The 15770-nt window shown below is 40.5% G+C and overlaps 2 protein-coding genes across 4 annotated transcripts in view; both read right to left on the bottom strand.

The window, feature by feature from the left end:
• LOC111575886 (uncharacterized) overlaps positions 1-15770 on the bottom strand; it is a 34037-nt gene that overhangs the window by 5403 nt on the left and 12864 nt on the right. The window contains exons 5-10 of the mRNA XM_055014359.1: positions 13980-14296; positions 13690-13889; positions 10437-10769; positions 9656-9816; positions 5067-5249; positions 4223-4333 (exon numbers count right to left, since the gene is read on the bottom strand). Of these exons, the coding sequence (XP_054870334.1) occupies positions 4223-4333; positions 5067-5249; positions 9656-9816; positions 10437-10769; positions 13690-13889; positions 13980-14296 (1305 nt within the window). The remainder of the gene's footprint in view (positions 1-4222; positions 4334-5066; positions 5250-9655; positions 9817-10436; positions 10770-13689; positions 13890-13979; positions 14297-15770) is intronic.
• The window catches only part of LOC111565167 (zinc finger protein 892-like), an 8803-nt gene continuing 929 nt past the window's right edge, over positions 7897-15770 (bottom strand). Inside the window, exons 2-3 of one of the 3 annotated variants that reach the window (XM_055014512.1) lie at positions 10437-10769; positions 7897-9816 (exon numbers count right to left, since the gene is read on the bottom strand). In XM_055014512.1, coding sequence (XP_054870487.1) covers positions 8780-9816; positions 10437-10769 — 1370 coding nt within the window. In that variant the 3' untranslated portion in view covers positions 7897-8779. The remainder of the gene's footprint in view (positions 9817-10436; positions 10770-15770) is intronic. The other 2 variants (XM_055014514.1, XM_055014513.1) reach the window with 2 other exon arrangements.

Here is a 15770-nt window from a genome sequence, read left to right as displayed (position 1 = left end):
ACTCAAAGTATGCGCTAACATAAAATTGAAATATGTACAATATTGTTAACCAGCACAAGTAATTGTGTTCCAACTCTAATAAACTGATGGAGATTTTCTTCTTCACTTCCTTTGAAACGTCCATAATAATTCAAATAATTACAAGACACTTGAAATACGAGGACCGTTCATGGTGCTGATTTTTTTTTCACACTAACCAAATAAAAATTAAGAACTTAAAACAAACCAGAGCAGTGGCGCACAGATAGACATCAGGTGGTGCTAGAGCACCTGCCCCCTGCCGTCACTATCAAGCAGGTGCTCTCTGCTTCTCAACTTTAAAAAAAAAGAAATTAAACATTAAACACACACACAGACGCGCACACACAGGCACACACACACAGGCACACACACACACACACACACACACACACACACACACACACACACACACACACACACACACACACACACACACACACACACACACACACAGCAGCTGCACAACCCATATAGACTGCAGCCACCATCCAGGTAACACGGAAGTGAATCAAGTGTATTGTTCATAAGCCTCAGTTGCCGCACGGTGCATGTATTTGTCTCTGTTGTGAAGTAGCCTGTCTCATGCAGCGTTAAACAACTGTACCTAAATTAGCCAACTGCCTGCCTGCTTAACAAGCTCTACGCTACCCATAATAATAATCAATTACAGTTTTTCTCAATTGATAAGACACTGTTCCTGAAAAATAGCACACATTTCCCAACACACTGCACACTATTTTTTTTATTTGAACACAATTCACTAAGCACTGCACACTTGTGTCAAAAGCGCACTTTATTGTCAAAATCTGAGCTTTGTTTTCAAAATAAAGACACACGAAGTAAAAGTAGGACACTGCACTGCAAAATACAAAACACTCCTCTCTCACTGTGTTTTCACATGAAGTGTAAAAGAATGATACAGTCCTCAAAAATGACAACTTAAACACAAATGCATCCTGAAAATGAATCAGACGGGGTCATTGCAGTGCCTGACTGTACATTATAAAATAAAAATCATGTTAGACAAAAACTACAGCACTGCATTGTACACAGTACAGTATGCAAATATTTACACCACATCTGCATCAATTCTTTCAGCCTGGTCAGACCACAGGACCTCATCAACATCACAAGCTATGTTTTCTCTGGAAAAAATGGAGAATATGGTGGCAGAAAACCACAAATTCTGTTTCCCAGCAGGTTTTATAGTGTGCATTTCACTGGTAAAAGTGTTTTCAGTTTTGATCTGTTGTGTCTTAATTGTGACAGCAGTGTTGGAACAGTGTCCCAATTCTGCTTCCTTGTGTTCACTTTTTGAAAAATGTGTGCTATGAGTGAAAAGTGTGTTCAAATGAGCAAAAAAAGTGTTCAGTCTTTTACAAAAAGTGTGCAAGAGTTTTGAAAACTGTGTGCAAACCATGAATAGTGTCCAAAATCTAGACAGCAGAGTCCTGTTTCTGAGAAATGTGTGCAGTCAGTTGGTGGCTGTTTGCAGTGAATGGAATTTAGTGTCTCATCAATTGAGAAAAACTGTAATCGACATAACGTGACGACGATGACCACACAACCAATGTTATTTGGTGAATTGGTATAGCATATGATCAGTATACTATAACTGAATATTTAGTTTGTGTAGGTTTATTATTGGCCTACATTAGGTAGAGGCAACACCTGCTGTGACTTATTTACTAAATGACAAAAAGAAAAAGTAGGTTTCTGCCTTGTTGTAGCCTAATGTCAGGAATCAGTCTTGATATTGTTGATCTCTTTCAATTTACCAATCGCAGCATTCCTAGAAGGGAAAAGATCGAGAGAGACAAAGACAGGGAGCTACGGCAGGCCGCCCAGCGAAGCAGCTCTCTGCTCTTCTGGATTAAAAAACATCTAAGGAGGATGAGGAGACAGATCATGATCATGAAGAACAAAGGTCAGAGTCAAGATCAGAGTCATGTTAACTCATGTCTGTTCACGCCACTGAACCAGAGAACAACCAACAAAAACAAGTAAAGGAATTAATTCAAAGTTAACAAAAGAACAGAGTGAAGTGACACGGACTGAACAAAGCAAAACTAAAAATATCAAACTACAACAATACTCCATTAACAGGAACATCTTTAACCAAAACCTAATTTAAGGAGCAGTAAGTATTATCAGCAACATGCAAATAAAATATTAAAAGTAAAATTGTCAGAAAATGGACTCTGTATTACTAATATAAATTATGTATACTGGTGAGTTAATGATGCTGTTTGATTGGGAGCCAGTTTGAACTGCTTTATACTTGATGATGTTATTTTATATACTGCCAGGTTAATCAGCAATGTATCCTACTCTCTAAGGTCATCATATATTTGTAGGGGCGATGTCTTGGTCAATTCCAAAGATCATCAGAAAAATCTGTCTAATTCATTACCTTCAAAGACCTACTGGACATTGATGGTATGAAAAATTCTATTTCCCTCTGAACTGTAATAAAGTGGAAATAAAAGCTGTGGAAATGTATCCATTCATGTCAAATTTGTATTTAAATACATTATTTGGGTGAATGCACTGAACTACTTTTCACCACAGCTCATTAAGTAGGCAGGAAATACACCAAGTGAACATAAAGTATTAAACAATGAAAGATTCTAATCACCAACGAGACAGACAGAGTCCCACTTTCATCCAGGAACCACCTAAAACAACAAAACAACATACAAAGTGGAATCGCCAGTGGTGTAAAGTTACTAAATGCATTTACTAGTGTGTAATTTAAGTGCATTTTTAAGTACTTCTCTTATCAATCCACTCCACTACATTTCAGAGGAAAATATTACACTTTCTACTGCACTTCATTCATCTCAATTGTTATTTTTTTCAAGGGTAAGATTTGACCCAATGGAAAATATAACAAGCTTTGAAAACACAATATATTGTTGAAGATAAACGTAGTAGTTTCCATTTTGGCGTCCTACAGAAAGCAGTGTGTAGTTGCATCGACATTTCAGACATCTATGAGTTGTTAACAGCTTCACCAGATTGTGATTTTAACCTCTAAATGGTGAACATCTCAGCAAAACATCAGAGAAAAATTGTGGATCAGAACTTTGTTTTTGTTCTTTCCTCACCCTCAGACTTATCTGTCATTGTATAAAACTGGATATAAAGTAGTTCAAACTGGTTCCACCTGCAGCAGCTACAACATTCAGGGACTGAACTTTTGCTTCAATACATTTACTACATTATGCTGCTATATACATTTTAATGCAGTCATGGGTTATTTTTATTGTGGATGGCTCTTACTGGATAATTACCGTTTAAATGACATAAGTAAAGACATGGAACTTATGGCAGAAGTGTCCTTGTTCATACTGCAAATTCAGCCTTAAGTTTCTTACACTTGGCTGTGATTTGGGTTCAGTCCTGCTTTGGTTAGCAGTTGTCTCCAGAGATTTTCAAAGTGGATTTCATCCATGGAGTCCATTATAGTCTGTGTAAAAGCCTCAACTAAATCCACAGTTAAACTTGATTCATATGAACTTAGACTGATGAAAATAAAGCACAAACAGATGTTTATTTACACATTTACAGGTATTTGTTGTTGTTTTTTTTACTGTCAATACATAATGACAAAAAAACAAAAATCTTTATTGCTTCACAGGCATAAATGTTAGACTTTTGCTTCAAATGAATCATCTGTATGGTGAAATAAGTTAAACAACTATCTACACAGGTTTGGAGATGAATACCAGAATGTTACCAGGCTGTAATTATTGAATATGAGGATGTGGGATCTCACATTTAAAAGCTGTTTGATGGTGTTGCGTCGTGTTTATATGGATAAAAATAAATAAATATAAAAATCACTGTGCATATTCACTTGGCTTTTTGGGTCTATGATATCTAAAACATTATCACACTTCATCGGAAAAGTGAGCAACTGTAGAACCTGTGGAGCTATTTGATCAAAATATGAAATGAAATTCTAAACAAAATTAAATCAAATTTGCAACTTCACAATTCAAAAGGAAAAGGAACACTCAAGGAATTTGAATATAAAATATCATGAAATTAAGAAAAATACTTTATCCATGAAGAAAAAATAACTACTTCATATCAAATAGCTAGTTTTCCTTTTTTTCATGATTTGGCTGCAGTATTTCAGCTTTATTATGTAAAAATCTTACTCATATTCCTCTAAATATTAAAACTATTTTACGTCATCTATGTTCCTCTTGTCCAGCTGCTCTTCCTCCATCTCCTGGTCCCGTCCTGCTCCAGATCGCTGAGGACCAGCAGCAGAAGGGGGACCTTCTGGTGGCACAAAGGCCTGACAGCAGGGAGCCACATCTGACCCGGGCCAGACAGCTCTTTAGCACAAAATTAGCCCGAGATGGACGTGCAACACAATCACATGCTGTCCATACCATCAAAGAGGAATTTGGGAATCTGTTGTTGCCTTTGGAGCTTCAGAGCCACAATTTATGAAATTTCACAGTCATTTCAGGAAAGACGGAGTATAAACATCTATTCAGGGTAAAGTTCCGCTCACGTTTCAACATCATTACTGCCTGCATATGAACATAGATCATGATTTAATGCTAATATTATGGCACAGTTTAAGATAATTGTAGACAAAATAGCTTTGAGGATGCAGCGATTAATTCCTTCCTGAATAAAAACATGAACATCAAAATCTCTGCAGTCAGTCGTAACACCTCATGTCGACGGCTGTAGATAATGAATCTCAGGACATGAAAAAGACTTTAAGGCTGCTGTTTTTTTTTCTTGAACTTTGACACAAGATTCTGAAAGAAAGAAAAAACTCTTTTGACAGCTATAACTGATTGTTATGATCTTCAGAAGGAGAAAAAGTCTGAAGACAAACAATGCATTATCTATAAGATTTGCGTTTGTATCTCACTTAACATTATTAGAAGACTGTAATATAGATGGGCAGGTGTTGCTGTGGTGCAATGGTTAACACTGTTTCTTCTGGGTTCAAACCTGCCTGTTGACTGGGACCTTTCCAGGTCAAGTTTGCATATTTGTCCTGTGTTTACTCTGGGCCAGAAGATGTGCTGCTCTGAGTCTAAAATGGCTGCATAGGTGGGTGTGAGTGTTTGTATGTGTGTTTGTGTGAGTCCTGCGATGGACTGGTGATCAGTCAGGTTGTATCCGGTCTCTGGGGTGATTCCAGTTAGACTCCAGTCCATCAGAACTTTCTGCAGGATGAAACGGGCCGACTGCAAATCATTTGAAGTTCATTCATCTCAGAAAGTACATTTCTTCTGCTGCCTTAAAACTGAAGTTACTGCACTTTGGTTTATTTAATCAGCTTAAACTCTTCTTATAACTTGCAAAAGTGTAAATCTAGCTGTGTTACATCAAGTGAACATTAAATCAATTAGTCACATAGAACAAATAAAAGGAAGGCAAGTCTATCTGAAACCAACATCAAAGGTCACAAAATTTTTCTTTGTTTAACACTGAGAACTTACATAGATCAGGCATAACATTATGACCACCAGCCTAATATTGTGTTGGTCTCCCTTTAGCTGCCAAAACAGCCCTGACCAATCAAGGCCTGGACTCCACTAGACCCCTGAAGGTGTACTGTGGTATCAGGCACCAAGATGTTAGCAGCAGATCTTTCAAGTCCGGTCAGTTGTGAGGTGGGGTTCTCATGGACCAGACTTGTTTGTCCAGCACATCCCAGAGACGATCTGGGGAATTTGGGGGCCACTTCAACACCTCAAACTCGTTGCTGTGCTCCTCAAACCACTCCTGAACCATTGTTGCTTTGTGCATTATCCTGCTGAAAGAGGCCACAGCAATCAAGGAATACCGTTTCCATTAAAGGGTTGTACATGGTCTGCAATAATGTTTAGGTAGGCGGTACATGCCAAAGCAACATCCACATGGATGGCAGGACCCAAGGGTTCCCAGCAGAACACTGATCAAAGCATCACACTGCCTCCATCGGCTTGCTTTCTTCCCAAGTGCCTTGTGTTCGTCAAGAAAGCAACACAAAAACACCTGGCCATGCACGTGATGTAAAAGAAGACTTGATTCATCAGACCAGTCCACCTTCTTCCATTGCTCCGTGGTCCAGTTCTGGTGCTCATGTGCCCATTGTCGGTGGTTTAGGTGGTGAACAGGGATCAGCATGGGAACCCTGACAAATCTGCAGCTATGCAGCCCCATATGCAACAAACTTTGATACACTGTGTATTCTGACACCTTTCTATAAGAACCAGCAATAATTTCTTCAACAATTTGAGAAACTGTAACTCACCAGTTGGATCGGCCTTCCTGCCCACATGCATCACTGAGCCTTGGCCGCCCATGACCCTGTCGTCGGTTCACCACTGTTCCTTCCTTGGGCCACTTTTGATAGATACTGACCACTGCAGATTGGAAACACCCCATAAGACCTGTAGTTTTGGAGATGCTCTGACAAGTTCATCTGGCCATCACAACCTGGCCCTTGTCAAACTGCCTCAAGTCCTTATGCTTGCCCATTTTTCCTGCTTCTAACAATCATCTTTGAGGACAAAATGTTCACTTGCTGCTTAATAGATTAAGCCCATGAACAGGTGCCATGATGAAGAGAAAGTCAGTGTTACTCTCTTCACCTGTCAGTGGTCATAATGTTATGCCTGATCGATGTACAGTCGAAGCTGCTGAAGTCATGTTTGATCAGAGTCAGGACACAATTTGTGAGGCTTCTCTCATTTATAGTGAGGCAAAGATTAAGTCCACAAATGCACAAACCTTTATTCATGCTCACAGTTGTTTCGATTATCATGGAAAAAAACAACCAAAACTTTATTGAACATGTATTAAAGACATGCAGCAAGTTTCCAACTTGTCTGTTTTCCTACTTCAACAAACACCAGTCTCTCATTTTCTTTCATGTAAATTAAATCAAACAAGTGAGTAGGTAAACTCTTGGCTGTTCATTCATTCAACTCCTCATATGAAGTCAAAATGCATCAAATTCTAAGAACGCATGATTTCAAGTTCTGAAATGATCAGAAAATAACTAGACATTTAAAATTGAAAGTAAAAATTTCTGCCTGGGTTTAAACCACATCACAGAACTGGAACAGCTCTTTCAACAGTTTTTAATGACCCACTCTGCTGTTCTGGTGATTTTCGTCCTGACTGCTGCCCTCGACACTGAATCAGAGAATCCTTATATGGCATCTTGAACAGTTCGTGGCCATAGACTGAAGTCATTGTCCTCAAACTCACTTACTCACTTGTTGGGTCCCACGAGGTTCCATTTTGAACCCAATCTTGTTTTGTTGTATGTGCTGCCGTCTGGATCCATTATTAACAAATCTTAGATTTCTTTTCATTCATTTGGCGATAATATACACATTTATCATCACATGAAAAGAAACAGTCAAGATTCTCTGCTGCCCTTTCTGGACAGATCAAAAGTTTTAGAAATCACATTTTTTTTTTTTTTTTTTTTTAAAGAACAAAGTGAAAAATGGAATCTGGACAAGAATGTTACTTGATTTGAATCCAGTAGAACATCTTTTAGATATTTTAAAAGACAAATGTAGAACTTCTTTACTTCCAGTAAAGAATGACAACATCTCTGCAGACATTTGTGCAACACTGGTGTCCTCCATGCTGAGGATGATCGAGTCTGTCGGCTAATATAAGAATGAACTTAGGAATTTCAATTTATTAAATCCAAACTGTTGTTTTTTTAATGACATAAACTAAAAAATATTATCATGCAGCCCAGCTTTGACAAATATAAAACAGCATGAGATCTCACTTTGGTGTACAGGTTGATTTTTGTTGCAAAACTTAATCATCTACTCAATATATTAAAAACACCCAGAAAAGAGAACACAATGATAATAAGACTTTGTTTCAAACAGTTTATGGTTTCATTTAAAAACAGACAGCAAAATTTGTCAGTGACAACAGAATTCAAAAAACAAGCAAAGGAAACTATTTCACTTTGGGGTTAAAATTCATCACACAAAGCCATGTATCACCAACATTTTATCAGCCAACCAGACTGAAGCTACCAACAAAAATGAACTGAGGGAATTGAATAATATGTTTCTGTGGAGGTCCTGAAAAAGTACAATACATAATGATTGATAATTACATAAAAAATCTTCTCATTCCAGCACTCACAAAGCAACGCTTCAAGTGTGTTACATCAAAGTCATCTGATGTGAACAAACTGTTCTGAAGCAAAGTGAAGTCTCTATGAGTTGAATTTTTAAATTCAACTGTCTTATAGAAACTGAAGCTTTATCTGGTATGAAACCAGTCAGGTCTGTTACTTCAACATTGTTACTGAATTGGAAACTGGTTTAATTTGTTTTTTTTTTAAACAAAGAACCACCACAGAAATACAGACTGAAGTTGAACTGGAGCAACCAATTTACATACACATGAACTGAAAATGAGAATTCCGAAAATAATTACATCAAAAATTATGTTGATGTGTAAACTCATTTTCACTACATTAAATCTCAGCAACATCATCCCTTTCCACTCAGCTCCAGCAGAAACTGATAACCAATGAAATAAACTATTAGGCCGTTCCTCAGAAGTATGACATCTCCAGTTGTCTCTTTCGTAAATGCAATGTGCTTCTGGAAGTCGCCACGCACCCATTGGACAGGTTGGCAGATTCTTAAAGATCCATGTGTCACAGACTGACATGCAATAAACTCACAGAATCTACAAGACCTGCTTTTACCCTCAACGCTGTAAATGAATGTGTGTTCTACTAAGCTTTGTTCCCACCATTGTTCCAGGACGACAGCTTCTCACCTGTGTGAGTTCTCATGTGGCGAGTCAGCTGCACACGTTGAGTGAAATTTTTCCTACATGTTTCACAAGAAAATGGCTTCTCACCTGTGTGAGTTCTCATGTGGCGAGTCAGCTGCACACGTTGAGTGAAATTTTTCCTACATGTTTCACAAGAAAATGGCTTCTCACCTGTGTGAACTCTCATGTGGACAGTCAGCATATAACGTCCACTGAAGTTTTTCCCACATGTTTCACAAGAATACGGCCTCTCACCTGTGTGAACTCTCATGTGGATAGTCAGCTGCCCACGTTGAGAGAAATTTTTCCCACACGTTTCACAAGAATATGGCTTCTCTCCTGTGTGAACTCTCATGTGGACAGTCAGATGACCAGCACAATTGAAACTTTTCCCACATGTTTCACAAGAATGCAGCTTGTCACCGGTGTGAATTTTCATATGGACTTTCTGCTGAGACCGTGAACTTCTTCTGCGTGTATTGCAAGCATTTGGTTTTACAATTTTGTGGATTTGGTGATGTTTCTTGATTTGGTACTTATTCTGAAAGGTGTTTCCAAAAACATCATATTTTATACATTTTCCACTTGTACCAACATCACAGTGATGTTCTGACAATGAAGACTTGGGTACATTGCAACTGCTATGACTCTTTGGCTTCAGTGCTGCATTTCTAGTTGAGCATGAGTCTACATGCTTGCTTCCCTCCTGATGTGGGGTCACGGTTACTGGTGAATTGTAAGAGAGGAGGTGGTTGCTGTTTGATTCTAGTTCACTGAGGTCATTGTCCATATCAGTTGAAGTCGATAGAAAAGTATCAGTTGCTTGCTTCAGTACAATCTGCTTTCCCTGCTGACTGGTGCAGAGTTCCTCCTCTTCCTCTTTTATCTCTGGAGGTTCTGCCTCTTTCTGGTCCAGACTAACCTTCCTCTCCTGGTTACAGAGCTGCTGATTAGCGAGACCATTCCCCTCTTTACGGACATCTTGATGTTGGTGGTCTGAAGGGACAATAAGGCACATGAAAAGAGTTATTAACATGATGAGAAGGAAACAAACATCTGAGAGAAGACCTTTAATCTCCTGACCACCAGAACGGTCAGATTGTTTTTAATGTGTACTGTCTATATATGAAAATATTGGTTTGAACAGTGTCCTTGAGTGTCGAGAAAGGCACTTTCAAATAGAATTTATTACTATTATTATTATTATGAGGAAACAAACATCTGAGAGAAGACCTTTAATCCTCTCACCCCCAAGCCCTGTCTGGGCAGTCACATGTTTCCTCACAGTGTGCTCATCCCTAACAGCAATATAAAGTCTTGCACCTCTGTGGAAACAGCACAACCATGACTAGAAGTAGAGAAATTTCTGAAATTATACCTGTGTAGAATAGCACAGTGCTGGCATAAATCTAAAAAAACAAACAAAAATGAAACAACGGCAGATGTACCCAGGCAACGGCGAGGCCGCAAATGGACAGTTCAAGTAAATGTCAAGGAGTTAAGATCCAACAGCAGAATTTCTGTCGGAAAATAAATGTAACTCAGAGCTCTAATTAGGATCTTACATTAGTCACATTCCTGTGTTAGTTCATTAAGACAATCACAGTTTTACATACCAACTCTGTGTAACATTATGCTTGGTTTCCAGATCATATCCACCTGCCTGCGCCGATAATCGATGTCTTCATCCAACTGACCGAATCTTTTATCAGAAAGTCCAAATATTTCTCCAGATATTTCTTCACATTTGGAGTTGCGCTGAACCAGTGTATCAGCCTCTTGCATGAGTACAAGATGCTCTCCCTCCTGACTGGTGCACAGTTCCTCCTGCTCCTCTTTCATCTGTGGAGGCTCTGGGTCCTCCTGATCCACACTGGAGTTCCTCTCCTGGTTGCAGACATTCTGCACAGCAAGAACATTCTCCTCCTGGACATAGTGCTGCAGACGGTCTAGAAGGCAAAATAACAAAAAAAAAAAAAGGTTGCTAAAGGTGATAATAGGCGATGCACAGCTGAGCTAATATTATTAATCTTCTGAAACCCAAGCACTGTCTGGACAGTTTTTGTTTCCGTCACATTCTTCCTCACTGTGAGCTTATATTTCTGTGCAACATAAAATCCTGCACTTCTGTAGAAACAGCACAACCATGACAAGAACTACAGAGAACTCACAAATGTCTTCTGTGCAGTATTGCACAGTTTTGACATAAATTACAATTAAAATTGCTCTACTTCATACCGTTTGTGAGACATGCTGCATTGATGTTATTGAGCTCATATGTTTCATTTTGCTGTCAGTCTCTTTTGTCATTTCCTGTCTTCTCTGTGTAAACACCATCAGCATGTCACCTGAAAACTTTTGTGAAGAATGTTTGTCATTTGTTTTTTGGTCTGTTGGACTTTGGAGCACTGATTTTTTTGGATTAATATGGTTCTGCTGCAAACAACGAGTTGTTGGTGAATTTTTGAATGAGACGAAGAATGGAGTCATTTCGATGAACCATATGTCAGACGACTAATCGCAGAACCAACGGAAAGTTGAAGATCTGCTGATTCTTGCTGTTTTTAAAGATTCTGATCAGGGCTGCAACAATGAATCGATAAATAAAGTTTGTTTTTTTTAAATAACGCCACCTGTAGAGCAAGTTGAACAGAGTGAGGTGGCGGCAAAGCGAAAGTAAATTCAGAGTAATTTCAACCAAACATGACGGACACGGAGAAAACAGTCAGACTGAAATCCTCAAAAGTGTGGCAGCATTTCACGCTTCAAGAAACACGCGTAACATGCAAGCTTTACAAAAGTGATATGATGTACGGGAGCACCACGGTGATGATGCAGCACCTGAAACGGAAACACGTTGGAGTCACCGATGAGGATGAAGGAGCTCAACAGCAGGTAAGTCACTACAGTATCCTATGTTTGTTCTGTTTTAAAGTGAGGAAACGTAACGTTAGTCTCTCTGGTAGCTCTCCTGATGCTAGTGTTTGTTTGTTAGCTGATTAATGACAGTGACAGGGCGTGTGTGTGTGTGTGTGTGTGTGTGTGTGTGTGTGTGCACGTGTGAAACTTTTTATTTCACTTTAATCAGCTTAAGCAGGGTTTGAATATGCTTTATAAATAAACGTAACTTGCCCACAATGGTGATAATAATTTAAAGATTAAGCCTCAAGTTTTAATTTTCTCACAAAGTCTGAGTGAAGACACTGGTCTGTGTTGGAGTGAGGCAGGATGAACTGTATTTAGACCGCGGTTAAAGTAACTTATTTAGTATTTTTTATGGTGCTTGTCCTATCTATCTATCTATCTATCTATCTATCTATCTATCTATCTATCTATCTATCTATCTATCTATCTATCTATCTATCCATCCATCCATCCATCCATCCATCCATCCATCCATCCATCCATCCATCCATCCATCCATCCATCCATCCATCCATCCATCCATCCATCCATCCATCCATCTATATGTGCGTGTGTGTGCGTGTGTACTTTGTGTTTTGCTCTTTGGACTACTTACTTGCCTTAACTTAATACTGCAAATAAAACAAGATAATTACTGAGTTGCTGTAAATTGTGCTATAATACATACTCAAACTATACTATCTTTCTCATTTCATCAACAGCAAACAATGACAGGCTTCATGATGAGAAGACATCATGTCCACCACAGCAAGCAGCTGTCCTGACTGAGAGCATCCTCAACATGATGGTCACTGACATGAGGCCTCTGTCGATGGTTGAAGATGAAGGCTTCGCTTCAATGATCTTATTTGCTCTGTCAGTCCAAATCTTCTCTTTCTGAATAAAGCGGCGGAAATTAAAAATGTGTTTGTTTTTTTTTAATCCGATTCATCGATTAATCGAAAAAAAATAATCGGCCGATTAAACGATTATTAAAATAATGGTTAGCTGCAACCCTAATTCTGATAAATGGTGTAATTCGAGAGAGTTTCCCAAAAAGATATTCTACATGTTGGCTCATTTTGTTGGAAATAGACATGGTCCTCTTCACTGAACAACTGCTTTTAGTTGTAATTTGCTATTATATCTTTGTGTTGAGCAGTATATAATTGGCCACCACAGTCCAACTATAAATAACTTGAGACAATCCTAGCTAGTTATGAAAGTTCAGACTTTACTAATCATATTAATTACATCACCCATGATCGAGGTTTTCACCTGCCTATGAAACATCTCCAGAAAGTAGCTGCGTCCTCAGTTTACAAAGATTTAATCGCAAGTCAACGTCACATATTGCTGAAAATGTTGTTGTCCTTTCTGAAGGTTGAGGCATTGATTGGTCTCTGGGCTGTCCTGTGAAGAACCGGTGATCCGCCCTGGTTGTCCACCGCCTCCCACCCAATATAATTTGAGATAGGCTCTTGGCCTTGACCGTCCTGGATGAGACTGACAACTAGGGCTGCCACAAACGACGCGTCGACGAATCGCCTGAGCACGATACGTCATCAAAAGCGGAAGTGAGCGCGCAATGAAACAGAAATCACCGTCCGAGTGGAGCGCAGAACACGCATGGACATCCGCGCTGTATCGTGAACGCGGATGTCCACGCTGTATTGTGCATATATAATATATGCATATACTATATATGCACGATACAGCGCGGATGTCCATGCGTGTTCCGCGCTCCACTCGGACGGTGATTTCTGTTGCATGGCGCGCTCACGTCCGCTTTTGATGACGTATCGTGCTCAGGCGATTCGTCGACGCGTCGTTTGTGGCAGCCCTACTGACAACAGTGGTGTTGTCTGCAAACTTCAGGAGCTTCCCAGAGGGGTTTGAGGAGGTGCAGTCATTAGTGAACAGGGAGAAGAGCAGTGGAGAGAGAACACATCCCTGGCGGGGCACTGGTGCTGATGGTGCAGGTGCTGGATGTGAAGCTGCCCAACCTCACTAGATGCTGTCTGTCCATCAGGAAGTTGGAGATCCACTGACAGGTGGGGGGTGAGACAGACAGCTGGGTGAGTTTGGGTAGGAGGAGATCCGGGATGATTTTATTGAACGTCAAGCTGAAGTCCACAAACAGAATCCTTGCGTAGTTCTCTGGTCTGTCGAGGTGTTGCAGTATGTGATGCAGCTCCATGTTAACTGCATCATCCACAGACCCATTTACTCAGTAAGCAAACTGCAGGGGGTACAGCAGGGGTCCAGTAATGTCCTTCAGGTGGGCCAACACTAGTCTCTCAACAGACTTCATGAACACAGATTTTGGAGCAACAGGTCTGTAGTCATTCAGTCCTGTGATCTTGGGTTTCTTGAGGACTGGGATGATGGTGGAGCGTTTGAAGCAGGAAGGAACCTCGCACCGCTCCAGTGATCTATTGAACATCTGAGTGAACACAGGTGGCAGCTGGTCTACACAGGCTTTGAGGCAGGCAGGTGAGACTCGGTCTGGGCCTGCTGTCTTCCTGGTCTTTTGTTTCCTGAAGAGCCGGCAGACGTCTTCTTCACAGATCTTGATTACAGGTTAAGTGTCAGAAGGTAGGGGGTGCAGGGCTGCAGGAGGGGAGAGAGCTGGGACTGCAGGAGGTGTTGATGGCTGTGTAGGGGGATGGTCGGTGTGGGTGTGGGGTGTGAAGTCCTTTACAAACCTGCAGTAGAACTGGTTCAGGTCGTCAGCCAGTTGTTGGCTCCCTACAGAGGTGGGGGGTGGAGGCTTCTGGTTAGTGACATTCTTCAAGCCTTTCCACACTGATGTAGGGTTGTTTGCTGAACAATGACTCTTCAGCTTCTACGAGTAGCTCATCTTTGCTGCTCTGATCTCCTTTGTCAGTGTGTTTCTGGCCTGGTTGAACAACACTTTGTCCCCACTTCTGTAGGCCTCTTCTTTGGCCTGACGGAGCCGTCTCAGTTTTGCAGTGAACCATGATTTCTCATTATGAAATATTAAATGAGTCCTGGTGGGAACACACAAGTCCTCACAGAAGCTGATGTAGGACGTCACATCGTCAGCCAGCTCTTCCAGGTTGTTAGCAGCAGCTTCAAAGACACTCCAATCCCTGCAGACAAAGCAGGCTTGCAGGTCAAGCTCTGCTTCTCTGGTCCATCTCTTCACTGTTTTCACCACAGGTTTAACAGATTTCAGTTTCTGCCTGTAGGCTGGGACGAGATGGACAAGGCAAGTGGTCGGAGAAGCCTGCAGCTGCTCTGGGAACTCAACGATAGACATCCTTAATAGCGGTGTAGCAGTGGTCCGATGTGTTATTGTCTCTGGTGGGGCATGAAATATGTTGTCTGTATTTCAGCAGTTCATGGGTTAATTTTGTTCTTTTAAAATCTAATAATAAGAGAGTCTGGGTGTTGCTGCTCTGTGTCAGTGACCTGCTAAGCCAGGAGTTGCAGCATGTAGCTCACACAGGCGTCAGGAGGGATGTAAACACTGACCAGAATGAAAGAGGAAAACTCCCGCGGCGAATAAAAAGGTTTCCAGTTTGTGAGGAGCCCTTCCAAGTTGGAAAAGCACAGCATCTTCAGAGTTGTCACAACTCTGTACCAACCTTCATTCATGTAGAAACACAATCCGCTGCCTCTTGTTTTCCCCGTAGCCTCCGTGGTGCAGTATGCTCTGAACAGCTGGAAACCCAGCTGATATAGCGCACTGTCTGGGATGGTCCCGTTCAGTCAGGTTTCCATGAAACACAGAGCCGCAGAGTTGGAAAAGTCTCTGTTAATCCATGTCAGGAGCAGTCGTTCCTTCAACTGCTGTACTCTACTGTAAACTGTTTTATTAGTACTGCAGCTCATTTTATACTATACTACATTTACATTCCATCCCATTTATACTGTACGGTAGTCTGTTTATCATGTAAACATGTTACACCGCTGTAACACCTGAGATCAATAAATATAAGTGTGTCATTTGAAATTGTCTGTCTTGCAGTGAACCTTTATCACTTCACTGTGATAAAATGATAGAAAGCAGATTGACT

This window comes from Amphiprion ocellaris, chromosome 10 (assembly GCF_022539595.1).
Source record: "Amphiprion ocellaris isolate individual 3 ecotype Okinawa chromosome 10, ASM2253959v1, whole genome shotgun sequence".
NCBI lineage: Eukaryota > Metazoa > Chordata > Actinopteri > Pomacentridae > Amphiprion > Amphiprion ocellaris.
Note: the sequence above shows the minus strand (reverse complement) of the source record. Positions and strands in the feature narration are given on the sequence as shown.